Source organism: Myotis nattereri, assembly GCF_964212035.1.
Source record: "Myotis nattereri genome assembly, chromosome: 9".
NCBI classification, from domain to species: Eukaryota; Metazoa; Chordata; class Mammalia; order Chiroptera; family Vespertilionidae; genus Myotis; species Myotis nattereri.
In genome coordinates, this window is record NC_138084.1 from 80,982,066 (window position 1) to 80,998,052 (window position 15,987).

Genomic DNA, 15,987 nt, shown 5'->3' on the forward strand with positions numbered 1-15,987 from the left:
ACTGGAACAACCAAACAACCAAACAACCGGTTGCTATGATGTGTGCTGACCACCGGGGGCGGGGGCGCATGCAGAACATGGCAGGCATCGGCAGCAGGCAGCAGAGCATGGAACATGGTGGCTGTCAGCCATGGCAGGATGGAGGAGCAGGTGAGGGGGGGGCGGGGCACCAGACCAAGGCAGGGCGCTGGTTGCTGTCATCGGGGTGAGCCTCTGGTGATTACTGAAAATTCTTTGCTCCCGTGAGCCGGCCCCACCCAGTGCTCACACCTACTGCCAGCACTGGCCCTGCTCGCACCCACTGCTGACGCCAACCCCAATTGCTCTCTGCCCGTCAGCTGGTGCAAGCGAGCGGTGGTGGGAGTGGGGGTGCTGGCAGACAGGGGACTGGGGGCCACAGCAGGAGGGGCCAGACAGGGTGCGGAGGATGGGCCGAGACAGATGGGCCCCTGTGCCCACCACAGCCTCACGGTCCACAGTTCCTTTTAAGGTGCACAAATTTGTGCACTGGGCCCCTAGTATTGTAATAACTGTGTAGGGGGCCAGGTGGGCACTGGGAAGATCGGGGGGCACACGTCCTAAAATGTATGACTGCCTGAGCACGAAAGATGAAATTTAAATTAAAGAGAAGTTTCTATCAGAGAAGAGCCAAGAGCACACGCGGGGAATGAAGACTGTGTGGGCTTTTCATCCACGTTGCCGTCGAGGCTGAGTGCTGCTGCCCTGCTAATAGCCGGCACACAGTGGGGGGACACAGACAGCGGGCACACAGTGGGGAGACACAGACAGCGGGCACACAGTGGGGAGACACAGACAGCCGGCACACAGTGGGGAGAGGGAGACAGCGGGCACACAGTGGGGAGACGGAGACAGCGGGCACACAGTGGGGAGACACAGATAGCGGGCACACAGTGGAGAGAGGGAGACAGTGGGCACACAGTGGGGGGACACAGACAGCGGGCACACAGTGGGGGGACACAGACAGCGGGCACACAGTGGGGAGAGGGAGACAGCGGGCACACAGTGGGGAGACGGAGACAGCGGGCACACAGTGGGGAGACACAGACAGCGGGCACACAGTGGGGAGACACAGATAGCGGGCACACAGTGGGGGGACACAGACAGCGGGCACACAGTGGGGAGAGGGAGACAGCGGGCACACAGTGGGGAGACACAGACAGCGGGCACACAGTGGGGAGAGGGAGACAGCGGGCACACAGTGGAGAGAGGGAGACAGTGGGCACACAGTGGGGGGACACAGACAGCGGGCACACAGTGGGGGGACACAGACAGCGGGCACACAGTGGGGAGAGGGAGACAGCGGGCACACAGTGGGGAGACGGAGACAGTGGGCACACAGTGGGGAGACACAGATAGCGGGCACACAGTGGGGAGAGGGAGACAGCGGGCACACAGTGGGGAGAGGGAGACAGCGGGCACACAGTGGGGAGAGGGAGACAGCGGGCACACAGTGGGGAGAGGGAGACAGCGGGCACACAGTGGGGAGAGGGAGACAGCGGGCACACAGTGGGGAGAGGGAGACAGCGGGCACACAGTGGGGAGACACAGACAGCAGGCACACAGTTGAGAGAGGGAGACAGCGGGCACACAGTGGGGAGACACAGACAGCAGGCACACAGTTGAGAGAGGGAGACAATGGGCACACAGTGGGGAGACACAGACAGCAGGCACACAGTGGGGAGACGGAGACAGCGGGCACACAGTGGGGAGAGGGAGACAGCGGGCACACAGTGGGGAGACACAGACAGCGGGCACACAGTGGGGAGACACAGATAGCGGGCACACAGTGGGGAGAGGGAGACAGCGGGCACACAGTGGGGAGAGGGAGACAGCGGGCACACAGTGGGGAGAGGGAGACAGCGGGCACACAGTGGGGAGAGGGAGACAGCGGGCACACAGTGGGGAGACACAGACAGCAGGCACACAGTTGAGAGAGGGAGACAGTGGGCACACAGTGGGGAGACGGAGACAGTAGGCACACAGTGGGGAGAGGGAGACAGCGGGCACACAGTGTGGAAGACGTAAAAGGAAACGGGGACTCTGGACCCTCTGCAGAGAATTACTTAGAAAGAAATCAAAATGAGCTCCAAAAACAGTCTGGCATTTTCCTGTCAGGAAGAAGTGAGCAAGGCTGCGTGTGGGTGACGCTGTATGGAGGGACTGTATTTCGCATGGAGCATGCTGTGTGCAGGTAAAATGAGGTCGGTAGGAAGGCAAGAGCGGCAGCCTAAGCACAGGGAAGCTTAGAGCTGCCGGGTCCCCTCTGTAGAGAAATGGCTGAGGAAAAGGAGACTTTCTAAGGGGGAAGCTCCCCGCCCGGGCACGAACCCACCAGCCAGTAACACAGCGGGCGGCCTCCTCAGGCTGCTGGGCAGCCCCTGGGAAATGGCTGCAGAACCTCTGAAAGTGCTTAAAACCCCGGAGAAAAGCTCTCTGGCGCACACACTTTGTGTGTGCGTGCGCGTGCTTGTGCACATGTGCGCTTTACGTGTGCGTGTACGTGTGCCCATGCATGTGTGTGTGTCCACGTGTGTCCATGTGTGTGCACGTGCACCCTATTGCCTGGAACTAGAGCAAAGGCGGTTCTTTCATGTACCTGTTGAGTCCGAGTTTGGGTCACCATCCCAGTTACAAACACTGAGAACGAGAAGGAAAGGCCATGGGAGCAGGGCCTGGTCGTCTGTTCTCACAGAGACACCAGGGACCGTGAGAGAGACGGGCCGCGACGGGAAGGTGGGACATGGGACCGTGAGAGAGATGGGACGCGACGGGAAGGTGGGACATGGGACCGTGAGAGAGACGGGACACGACGGGAAGGTGGGACATGGGACCGTGAGAGAGACGGGACACGACGGGAAGGTGGGACATGGGACCGTGAGAGAGACGGGACGCGACGGGAAGGTGGGACATGGGACCGTGAGAGAGATGGGACGCGATTGGAAGGTGGCACGTGAGACAGGCAAGGGCACCGGAGCTCTCGGCACCTGCAGCAGGGAGGCCGTTGTGGCGGAGGCAGCCCGCAGGCGTGGGCACCTGGAGGACAGGCGCCTCGGGCAGGCGGGGAGAGGCTCCAGGCACAGAAACCACCCAAACCAGGATGAGCTGGGTGTGTCTGAGGAGCCACAGAAGGCTACCCTGGATGAAGCATGAAGCAACGACAGGGATTCTGGGACTTTCTTCGGTGATTTCATTTCCTGATCCGACACCAGCGGTGAATTTAAAGATGACAATTTGAGCTCTAGCTGGTGTGGCTCAGTGGACAGAGTCAGCCTGTGAACCAATGGGTCCCGGGTTCGATTCCGGTCAAGGGCACATACCTTGGTTGCAGGCTCCTCCCCAGCCTGGGCCCTGGTCAGGGCTCGTGCAAGGGGCAGCCAATCGATGTGTTTCTCTCACATCGACATTTCTCTCTCTCTCCCTCTCTCTTTCACTCTCCCTAAGAATCAATGGGAAAAAATCCTCGGGTGAGGATTAAAAATAAAAAATAAATAAAAAGATGCCGATTTGAAGGGTAGGAGGAGGGAGGTTTCTCTGTCTCACACAGGAATGAGCCTGGACCTTCCAGGACAGACAGCAGCTTCTGAAACCAGGGTCCCCACTGATGGTGCCGCTCCAGCTTAGGGTTTCCATTTCCAGCAAATCGAGGGGAAGCGGAACCCCCTCCCCCCCCCCCCACGGCTGTTCCGCTGCTCAGGGGGCCTGTAAGAAATGACACGCCCCCGCCCGCCCGCCCCCCCCCCCCCCCCCCCGGCCTCCACTCACCCAGCAGCACTGGCCTCAGGCTGAGGCGCAGGAGGCAGAGCAGGCCGCTCTCCATCTTCAGCCTGAAGAGAAACGGGAAAAGTCAGGAAACAGTTTCAAGAGAAGTTCACTCAGGTCACCCCACAGCGAGACCCCCGGCGCCCCCCAGGCTCTGGGCGCAGCGCGGAGGGGAGACAGGAGCGGCTGCGGGGGAGCCAGAGGCGTAAAGCAGCCAATGGCGAACAACAGGGCGGCAGGGGGGGCTGCCGCCAGGCCTGGGAGTCGCTGGGGCTGCCTTAGTTGAGCTGGAAGGGCAGATGGGATGAAAGTTGCTTTTCAAGAGAAAAAAAGCACATGTTTTGAGAATGCCCTGGCGAGGACAACCCTGGACATTCCACAGCCTGAGCTTCACCTGGACAAGACGACGGGACGCTCGGCCTGAAATTACCGTGGCCACCTTTAAACCGATGAAGGCCGCCCAGGCCTCAGACAGAGCAGGGAGACTCTGTAGCCGGGTGCGGGATCACTCAGCCCGATGGCACAGAAGCCACGGGAAAGAACGCCTTCCGCTTTCTCTGCGAAGCTCCTCAGACAGGGCCGCCTGCGCAGAACGAGAGCTGGGCAGCCCGGCCGGTGTGGCTCAGCTGGTTGGAGCATCGTCCCATAGATGTTTCTCTCTCACTTCGCTGTTTCTCTCGCTAAAGTCCATAAACAGCCCTTGCCAGTATGGCTCAGTGGATAGAACATCGGCAAGGGTCTCGGGTTCGATTCCGGTCAAGGGCACATACCTCGGTGGCAGGCTTTTCCCCGGCCCGGACTCGGGTTGGGGCTCCTGCAGGAGGCAGCCAATCGATGTGTTTCTCTCCATGGATGTTCTCTCTCTTTCCCTCTCTCTTCCACTCTCTCTAAAAACCAATGGAAAACTATCCTCAGGCGAGGATTAAAAAAAGATCTAAAACAGTCCTTACCTGTACTCTAATCGACCACAGCTCCACAAGGGGCACCGGGGCCAAGCCGTTCGAGGGGTCCGACCTGGTCCCAGCCCCGAGGAGAAGTCGGGTGAGACCCTGAACCCCGATCCCCACCTATCGCACCGGCTGCCAATGCAGGGGCCAGCGCTGACTGTCACCTATCGCACCGGCTGCCAATGCAGGGGCCAGCGCTGACTGTCACCTATCACACCGGCTGCCAATGCAGGGACCAGCGCTGACTGTCACCGTGCTTTGAGGAAGATAAAGCAAAACCACAGAAGATCCTACTCTTCCTAACCTGGAAGGCAATAGTCTGTAGCTTTCAGGGGAGAGGATGGGGGTAGCAGGGGTGGGCAAACTTTCTGACTCGAGGGCCACAATGGGTTCTTAAACTGGACCGGAGGGCCGGAACAAAAGCATGGATGGAGTGTTTGTGTGAACTGATATAAATTCAAAGTAAACATCATTACATAAAAGGGTACAGTCTTTTTATTTTTTTAGTTTTATTCATTTCAAACGGGCCGTAGTTTGCCCACTGCTGGGTTAGAGCATCTACCTTTAGAAGAATAGCAAATAATTCATTTAAATGAACTGGGAACGTGTGAGTTTCCATTTCTGAATCCCAGCCCACAATGTCAATGATGACGACACCGACTCAGATACACCAGAAGTGACGGTAAGTTTCCCCGAGCACAAGTACCTCTAGGCAAACGCAGGCCCCTCAGGGTCACCAGAGCCCTATTCCTGCTCCGTGACACCCACCTCACCCCCCACCCACGGTGAGCATGATAAAGGGGGCCCTTCACAGCATGCCATGCCTGTGGCACATCACCCTGGGGCCTCCTCAGAGTTCTGGATGAATTATTCTCCAGGGAGCTGTGCTCCGCCCCTGCCCGGCAAGCAGCTTCCGGAAGCTCCCACACACCGCACCACCTGCACGGAAAGGTGGTGCTCGATGTACGTGAGTAACACCAACCACACTCCCTCCACGCGACTGAGGGCAGGCCCACACGGGTAAGGGCGACAGCTGCCGGAAAGACCATCAGATGGAAATCACCTTAGTTCCCTGCAACTGCACCCCGCTACTGTCAGGGGACACCAGCAACCTCCAAAGGACCCCGAATCTGATCCCCAAACTCAAGTCGCCCAGAGCCATGCCCAAACCATTTTCAAACAATCCCTAGGAACTGGGAAAACCATCTGATGAATAACAGAGCCATTTTCAGTTCTAAATACTCAAATGCATCACTCACTGTGTAAATGAACAGAGAAGCAATGATTCAATGAAGGGGGGAAAGCACAAAATGAATTTTTTAAAAATTATTGTCCCAGGTCAGCTCTTCCATTAACTAATTCTTTGATTTTGGGAAATCACTCAATTTACCTACGTCTCTTCCTTCACAGTAAAGGCTCAGACTTTTTTCATTGTTGTTAATCCTCACTCAAGGATATTTTTTCCATTGATTTTTAAAGAGAGTGGAAGGGGGGAAGGGAGAAAGAGAGAGAGAAACGTCAATGTGAGAGAGACGCATTGATCGGTTGCCTCCTGCAGGTGCCCCAACTGCGGCAACCACGGTCAGGGATCGAACTGCAACCCAGGTACATGCTCTTGACCGGGGATCGAACCCGTGACCCTTTGGTGCAAGCGCCAACACTCCAACTACTGAGCCACACAGCTAGGGCAAAGGCTCGGACGCTTTCACCCCCCTAGTTAGTACAGCACCACACAAGACATCAGTACTCGATATGCAATAAACCAGAGGGCGTCCACGCCAGGTACTTAACGCTCACAGCAGCCCTATGAGGTTTTACAGACGAGGAAGCTAAGGCGAAGACTGGTCAGTGACTTGCCTGCTAACACACACCAAGCGGCAGAGCCAGGATTCAAGCGCTGCACCTCCATGTCTGGGAGAGGAACCAACTCCCGGCTTCAATGCTGTCCCACCCCCTCCCCCTCGTTAACGGGTTAAATGTCACTTCCTCGGGGAACCCTCTCCGGAGCGCCCTTCCCAGCTCAGATGCCTGGGCCCAGGTGTTTTTGTTTTTGTTTTGTTTTTCTGTTTCTATTCTGTTGTTTTTAATAATTCTTTACTGTTGAAAGTGTTACATATGTCCCCTTTTTCCTCCATTGACCCCTTCCAGCCTGTCCCCACCCTGCCCCAGGCCCTCACCACCCCACTGTGTCCATGGGCCATGCATAGATGCATACAAGGTCTTCGGTTGATCACCTCCCACCCACCCGCCCTCCCCTGCCTTCCCTCCGAGATCCCGCACTCTGATCCCTGCTTCCATGTCTCTGGGTCCCCTCCGTCCATCAGTTTATTTTGTTCCTTAGATTCCTCATGTGAGTGAGATCATGTGATACGTGTCTTTCTCTGACTGACTTATGTCACTCAGCATGATACTCTCCAGGCCCCTCCATGCTGCCTCAATAGGCCCAGGTTTTAATAGGCTGTTGGTCATTCCTCCAGGCATCAGCCACCATTCTGATGATCTGGTGCTGTGCCCGCTTGTTTGATTAAAGTCTTGCTCCCCAGCCGCACCCATCCAAGACCGTACGCTCCAGGAGGCCAGAGCTGTGCTGTGTGCCGCCCCTCCACAGTGCCCGCAGGGGAAGGCCAAGGTGGGGCCGGTGGCCACCGTCCCAGGAGGCAGTGGCACAGGGCCAGGAAAACGCTAGTCAAGTGTCAACGTCTAGTTAGTTGGCAATTACTCAGAAATTCCTATCACATATACAGGTGTCCCAAAAACGTATGCACACTGACTTCTATTCCATTTTGAAAAGGAAATGTATTTTAATAAATGCTGCCTTTATAATTATTCAAAGTGTGTGTGTGTGTGTATATATATATATAATACATATATATATATTCACACACATATGTATATGATAGGAATTTATTTTTTCTCTTTATTTTTTCCCATCACCACTTGTCCTCCCTACACCCCCCTACATGCCATAATCACCACACAGTTGCCAGTGTCCATGAGTTCCTTCTCTGTTTTTCCTTTTTTGCTCAGTCCCTCCATTCCCCTGCCTTCCCCAACCTCCCTGTCAGCTGCTCTCTGTCTATGAGTCTGTATTTTGCTTGTTAGTTCAGTTTGTTCATTAGATTCCACATATGAGTGAGACCAGATGGTACTTGTCTTCCTCTGACTGGCTTATTTCACTCAGCGTAATGCTCTCCAGGTCCCTCCAAGCTGTCGCACTGGTTAAAATTTTCTTCCAATTTTACGCCTGAGTAGTATTCCATTGTGCAAATGTACCACAGCTGTTTTATCCGCTCATCTTCTAGGGGCACTTGGGCTGCTTCTGAACCTTGGCTATTGTAAATAGCACTGCGATGGACATAGGGGTGCACGTATTCTTTCCAATTAGTGTTGCGGGTTTCTTCAGATAAATGCCCAGAAGTGGAATGACTAGCCAGGGGTGGGCAAACTTTTTGACTCGAGGGCCACAATGGGTTCTTAAACTGGACCGGAGGACCGGAACAAAAGCATGGATGGAGTGTTTGTGTGAACTAATATAAATTCAAAGTAAACATCATTACATAAAAGGGTACGGTCTTTTTTTTTTTTAGTTTTATTCATTTCAAACGGGCCGTAGTTTGCCCATGGCTGGACTAGGCCATAAGGCAATTCCATTTTTAATTTTTTGAGGAACCTCCACAGTTCTCCACAGTGGCTGCACCAGTCTGCATCCCCACTCAGTGCACAAGGGTTCCTTTCTCTCCACGTCCTCGCCACCATTTGTCATTTGTGATTTACTGGCAATGGCCATTCTGACAGGTGTGAGTGGTGCCTCATTGTCATTTTAGTTTGCATCTCTTGGATGATTAGTGACGTTGAGCATCTTTTCATAGGGCTCTTAGCCTTCTGTGTGTCCTCTTTGGAGAAGTGTCTATTTAGATCCTTTGTCCGTTTTTAAATTGAATTGTTTTCTTGGTGTTGTTTTATAAGTTCTTTATAAATTTTGGATATTAAGCCTTATCAGATGTATTATTGGTGAATATGTTCTCCCTTTCGGCAGGTTATCTTTTCATTTTGCCGATAGTTTCCTTTGCTGTGTAAAACGTTTTAGTTCGATGTGGTCCCATTTGTTTATTTCTGCTTTTGTTTCCCTTGCCCAAGGAGATACATCAGAAAAAATATTGCTATAGGAAATGTCCAAGATTCTACTGCTAGGTTTTCTTCTAGGCGTCTTCTGGTTTCGAGTCCAACATTTCAGCCTTTATTTCATTTTGAGTTTAGTCTTTTTTTAATATATATATATATATATATATATATATATATATATATATATATTATTGATTTTTTACAGAGAGGGAGAGAGAGGGGTAGAGAGTTAGAAACACCGATGAGAGAGAAACATCAATCATGGAATGTGCCCGCAACCAAGATACATGCCCTTGACTGGAATCGAACCTGGGACCTTTCAGTCTGCAGGCCGACGCTCTATCCACTGAGCCAAACCGGTTAGGGCTTGAGTTTAGTCTTGTCGTGTGTGTGGTGTGAAAAGGTGGTCTACTTTCACTTTTTTGCACACATTTGTCCAAACTTCCCCAACACCATTAATTGACTAGACTGTCAATTCCCATTTATGTTTTTGCCTCCGTTGTAAAATATTTATTGACTGTGAAGATGTGGGCTTATTTCTGGGCTCTGTATTCTGTTCCATTGATCTATGTGTCTGTTTTTATGCCAATGCCAAGCTGTTTTATTTACTTTGGCATGGCAGTACAGTTTGATATTAGGTAGCGTGATTCCTTCAATTTTGTTCTTCCTTCTCAAGATCGCTGTTGCTATTTGGGGTCCTTTGTGGTTTTGTATAAATTTGTGGAATATTTGTGATATACACCCTGGTGTCTTGACAGGAATTGCATTGAGCCTGTAGGCTGCCTTGGGTGGTGTGGACATTTTAATGATGTTAATTCTTCCTGTCCATGAACGGGTATATGTTTCCGCTTATATGTATCTTCTTCAATTTCTTTTTTCAGTGTCTTATTATTTCCCAAGTACAGGACTTACACATCCTTGGTTAAATTTCATTCCTAGGTATTTTATTGTTTTTTTAAGCACCGTAAATGGAATTTTTTTCTTAGTTTCCCTTTCTAATGATTCATTATTGGTGTATACAAAATGATTTCTGGATATTTCTTTTGTATCCTGCTACTTTACAGAATTCATTGATCAATTCTAGTAGTTTTTTGGTGGCATCTTTAGGGTTCTCTATATACAGTATCATGTCATCTGCAAATAATGACAGTTTTATTATTCTTCCTTTCCAATTTGGATGCCTTTTATTTCATCTTCTTGTCTGATCGCTGTGGCTAGGACTTCCAGTACCATGTTGAGTGAGAGTGGTCAAAGTGGGCATCCCTGTCTTGTTCCTGATCTTAAGGGGAACACTTGTCATTTCTGCCCATTGAGAATGACGTTGGCTATGGGTTTGCCATATATGGCCTTTATTGCATTGAGGTATGTTCCCTCTATTCCCACTTTTCTGAGAGTTTTTATCATAAATGGGTGCTGGATTTTATCAAATGCTTTTTCTGCATCTATAGATATGATCATGTGGTTTTTATTCTGCATTTTGTTTATGTGGTATATCACATTTATTGATTTGCAGATATTGTACCAACCTTGCATCCCCAGAATAAATCCCACTTGATCATGGTGTATGATCTTTTTAATGTATTGCTGGACTCGGTTTGTGAATAATTTGTTAAGGATTTTAGCATCTATGTTCTTCAGATATTGGCCTATAATTTTAATTTTTTGTAGTGTCTTTATCTGGTTTTAGAATTAGTATAATGCTGGCCTTGTAAATGAGCTTGGGAGTCTTCCCTCCTCTTGAATTATTTGGAATAGCTTGAGAAGGATATGTGTTATTCTTGGAATGTTTGGTAAAATTCATCTATGAAAGCCAATGGTCCAGGACTTTCATTTGTTGGGAGGTTTTTTATTATTATTATTATTACTGTTTCATTTCAGTAGTTGTAATCTGTCTATTCAGATTATCTGGTTCTTCCTGATTCATTTTGGAAGACTGTATGTTTCTAGGATTTTATCCATTTTGTCCAAATTGTCCAATTTGTGGGCATATAGCTGCTCATAATATTTTCTTACCATCTTTTGTATTTCTTTGGTGTCAGTTGTTACTTCTCTTTCATTTCTGATTTTATTTATCTGGGTCCTCTCTCTTTTTTCTTGGTGAGTCTGATTAAAGGTTTGTCGATCTTGTTTATCGCTTCAAAGAACCTGCTCTTGGTCTCATTGATCTTTTATATTGTTTTTTTAGACTGTTTTGTTTATTCTGCTCTGATCTTTTTCTTCCTTCTGCTCACTTTGGGAATTGTTCGTTATTCTTTTTCAAGATCCCATAATTGTCAAGTTAGATTGCTTATTTGAGCTTTTTCTTGTTTCTTGAGATAGGCCTGTAATGCTATGGATTTCCCTCTTAAGACTGCTCTTCCTGTGTCCCACAGATTTTGGGTTGTTGTTTCTCATTTTCCTTTGTTTCAAGGTATCTTTTGATTTCTTCCTTGATCTCATTGTTAGCCCATTTACGGTTTAGTAAAATGTTATTTAGCCTCCATGTCTTTGTGTGTTTTTCAGTTTTCTTCTTGTGATTGATTTTTAGTTTCACAACATTATAGTCAGAGAAGATGCTTGATATGATTTCAATTTTCTCAAATATGTTGAGACTTTTATGTGTCCTAACATGTGGTCTATCCTAGAAAATGTTACATGTGCACTTGAAAAAATGTATATCCTGCTGCTTTGGGGTGAAATGCTTTGAAGATATCATTTAAATCCATTTGATCTAATGTGTCATTTAAGGCTGCCATCTCCTTGTTGATTTTATGTCTGGAAGATCTATCCATTGATGCCAATGGGGTGTTAAAATCGCTATGATGACGGTATTACTGTCAATCTGTCCCCTTATGTCCATCAAGATTTGGTTTACGTATTTAGGTGCTACTATGCTGGGTGCATAAATGTTTACAAGGGTTACATCCTCCTGTTGGATTGCTCCCTTTATCATTGTGCAGTGGCCTTACTATAAACATTTGTCTCTTACTATAGGCTTGCTTTTAAAGTCTATTTTGTCAGATATAAGTATTGCTACCCCAGCTTTTCTTTTTCCTTTCCATTTGCATGAAATGTCTTTTTCCATCCTTTTATTTTTAGTCTGTGTCTTTCTTTCGCTCTCAGGTGGGTCTCTTAAAGACAGCATATGTATGAGTCTTGTTTTCCTATCCATTCAGCTACCCTATGTCTTTTGATTGAAACATTTAAGCCATTTACATTTAAAGTAATTATTGATAGGTACATATTTACTATTATTTTATTTTTTAACTGTGTTCCTGGGTTTTTTTCTTTTTCCTCTTCTTCTTTCTCCTCCTTCCTCTTTCCTCTTCCTTCCTTCTCTCCCTCCTCCTCCTCCTTCTTCTTAAAGCAAGCCCTTTTACATTTCTTGTATACTGGTGTGGTGGTAACAAACTCCTTTAGCTTTTTCTTCTCTGGGAAAACATTTCTCTCTTAATTTTAAATTATAGCCTTGCTGGGTAAAGTAGCCTTGGTTGTAGGTCCTTGCTTTTCAACATGTTGAATATGTAATGCCAATCCCTTCTGGCATGAAATGTTCCTGTTGAGAAATCAGCTGACAGTCTTATGGGAGCTCCCTTGTAGGTAACTAACTGCCTTTCTCTTGTGGCTTAAGATTTCTCTTTATCTTTAACTTTTGCCATTTTAATTATGCTGTGTCTTGGTGTGAGCCTCTTTGAGTCCCTCTTGTTTGGGACTCAAAGCTTCTTGGACTTGTGTGTCTTTTCCTTCACCAGGTTAGGGAAGTTTTCAGTCATTATTTCTTTAAATAGGTTGTTAATCCCTTGTTCTCTCTCTTCTCCTTCTGGTATCCCTATGTTGTGAATGTTGTTATACTTCATGTCCCAAAGGTCCCTTAAACTATGCTCATTTTTTTAAAATTCTCTTTTTACTCCTCTGATTGGGTGTTTTTCCCTACCTTGTCTTCTAAATCACTGATTTGATCCTCCACTTCATCCAACCTACTGTTTTTTCCTTCCAGTGTATTCTTGATTTTGGATATTGCATTCTTCATTTCTGACTGGTACTTTTTTGTGGTATCTATGTCCTTTTTCATGCTGTTGATCATCCTGATAATCATTACTTTGAACTTTTTAGCAGATAAATTGCTTGGGTCCATTTCATTTAGCTCTTCTTCTGGAAAATCCTCTCGTTCTTTCATTTGGGGTCTGTTCCCTTGTCTCCCCATTTTGGCTGCCTCTTTGTGTTTGTTTCTGAGTATGAGATAGATCTGCTATTACTCCCAGTCTTGTTAGGTTGGCCTTACATAGTAGGTGTCTTGTGGGACCCAGTGGCACAGTTTCCCTGATCATCTGAGCTGGGTGCTCTGGAATCCCCCTTGTGTATGTAATGTGGACCCTCCTCTTATAATTGAGTCTTGATTGCTATTGGCCCATTCGTGCATGGGATCGACCCTCTGGCTGGCTGACTGTGATGCTCAACCCTGACCGTGGTGTGCAAGCTGCTGTGCAGGTGCTGATCACAGGAAGCAGAATTCCCTCAGCAGGGTCTGGTGCCTGCTGAGATTTCCCTGCAGATATGATGCTTGTGACGTTTACTGGATCCCTGTTCTGTTGTTGTCTGAACCCACAGGTGTACTGACTCCGGGCCTTTTCAGAGAGACTCCAGTGCAAGCCAGTTTCAGGCACTGCCTGTGACTGGCCCTGGGCAGCCTGTGTGAAGCTCTCAGGGACACACAGCGACGGCTCTCGGCCGGGCCTGGCCGCGTGTGGAAAGCACCAAGCTTCGCAGCGCCAGGCCGGCTTTCGCAGCGCCAGGCCGGCTTTCGCAGCGCCAGGCCGGGGGGGGGGCAGGTCAGCAAGTGTTTCAAAGCTCACAGAGACCTGCCTCCGCCTGCAGGCTCCAGTTAGACTTAGAGCCTCTCGCTGCGCTCCTCAGCAAGGCATAGCTCCATAGGGTGGGGAGAGGAATTCCGGTAGGGGGCGCTATTGCTGCCCCACAGGCGATGTGTATGGACCAGATTTCCCTGCCCGAGAAAGATGGCTTCTACAGTACAAAGGAATGACTCAGCACAGGGATCCTGGTGGCTGAGCCCTTAGCTCTCTCCCCAGAGCCACCCACCTCAGACTCTCCTCATGAGGCTCTAGTCCACTCTGCCCTCCCTCCGCCAGAGCCCAGGGTAAGTGACTACAAACAAAATTTGGGGCATTGGCCCTTTAGAGAGGATGTCTGTGTCGCTAACCGTCTCTCCCTAGTGGACAGAGACCCCATTGCTTTTCATAGCTGGATGCTATGTGGGCTCTTTTCCCAGTTCTGGTGCTCTAGGCTGGGGAGCCTGGCTGGGAGTTTAGACCCCCCACAGCTGAGATAGCCCTCCAGAACTTCAGCTGCTGCCTTTGACAGCCCGGACAGCCCTCTGATACCTCTGCACTTCTTCTAATCTCGATGTGGCTCCTTCTCAAAGTCCTTGGTTATATGGTTTCTCTCCGGCTAATCTTCAGTTGATTATTCAGGATGATTGCTCTATAATTTAGTTGTAATTCCAGTTTAGTGCTGGGAGGAGGTGAGTATAGCTTCCACCTAATCTGCCACCATCTTAGTCTGCCTCGGGAATTTCTAAATACACATGTGTGTATATATAAATTCAGGATTATATATCTGACTAATAAAATTCTGAATTTTACATGTGGGTTGAGGGTGCAGACCCTCAAAAATCCAAGTATAACTTTGGACTCCCCCAAAACTGAACTACTAATAGCATTTTTATAACATACAAGGTATGTATTAATCAACTGTTTGTTATTAAAAAGTGCTAGTAAAAATAATAAGAGAAAATATAGTTATAGCTCTATACATACTTATTTTGAAGACTACATATAAGTGGACCCACACAGTCCAAATTCATGCTGTTCAGGGGTCAACTATTTATACACATCGGCCCTCAAATAACCTCATTTTTTTCAACATCATTTCATTTATAATGATTTTTTTAACAATGATTCCCACCTGTCCGGTGTGGCTCAGTGGTTGAGCATCAACCTATGAACCAGGAGGCCACAGTTCTACTTCCAGTCAGGGCACATGCCCGGGTTGTGGGTTCAATCCCCAGTGTAGGGCATGCAGGAGGCAGCCGATCAATGATTCTCTCTCATCATTGATGTTTCTATCTCTCTCTCCCTCTCCCTTCCTCTCTGAAATCAATAAAAATATGTATATTTTTAAAAAATGATTCCCAGCCAGGGCCACTGTCTGTGAAGTTCGCACTTCTCCCCATATCTGTGCGGGTTTTCTCTAGGGAGTCCGGTTTCCTCCCCCATCCCAAAGCTGGGCTCGTTAGGTTAACTGGCACAGCTCCACTGTCCTGTGCTGAGTAGGTGGGTGTGAGTGTGCGTGGTCCTGTGATGGAAGGGGTCCTGTCCAGGGTGGTTCCTTCCTTGCCCATGAGCTGCAGCGATAGACACAGCCACCTGCGACCCTGAACTGGAGAAAGTGATCTGGAAAGTAATTATCTTACTAGTTTTTATCAATCTTTCCTAAACGTATGTGTAGCTCACTTTTATTTCAATGTTTAATATCAGAAGTGTTTGGGTCTCTATTTAGACGTTAGGTGATGCTTTTGTGAGTAGGAATATGCTGTAAGAATGTAACTCTTGATTATATCAATCTATAGCAAGATCAGTTTCAGTATACATCATTTCCTTTAAAGTCACAGTTTCCAAGAACTTATTGATGACATGAAGTAAGGACATACAGTATATAAAATAAATCTCAGTCTTTAAAAATCCAGAAAAGTATTCAGATGCACCTTAATAATAACAGACTCCCTTTGAATTCTCAACTTCTGCCCTGCTTCCTTCTCCACAGACTGACTTATCTCCTCAGCAGATGTCTTTGAGATAATTCTACAGAGTAAGCTGTCTCCTGCCTTGGCTAAATGTTCCGGCTGAGCTCATGGCTCTTGCAGTTATAATAACTGGCAAATATCTATCACTCCTGAGGAGTTGTAACTCAGGATCCACTTCCCTATCATTAAACGTGTAGGGGAATTGTTATCTTTGACCCAATTACGACAGGAAAAAATCTTCAGAAAAGAGACTCCGAACAGTAAGACCCCCCACTCCGGATGTGAAAAGGACCCCCACATATTTCATTACAAGACAAGATCGGGAGAGGTGCTGTCTCA

The 15,987-nt window shown here is 48.4% G+C and overlaps 1 protein-coding gene across 2 annotated transcripts in view; it reads right to left on the minus strand.

Annotated features, from left to right (window-relative positions):
• The window catches only part of JAML (junction adhesion molecule like), a 36,717-nt gene that overhangs the window by 18,879 nt on the left and 1,851 nt on the right, over positions 1-15,987 (minus strand). For both annotated transcript variants that reach the window (XM_081098548.1, XM_081098547.1), the window contains exon 2: positions 3,784-3,845. In XM_081098548.1, coding sequence (XP_080954674.1) covers positions 3,784-3,838 — 55 coding nt within the window. In that variant the 5' untranslated portion in view covers positions 3,839-3,845. The remainder of the gene's footprint in view (positions 1-3,783; positions 3,846-15,987) is intronic.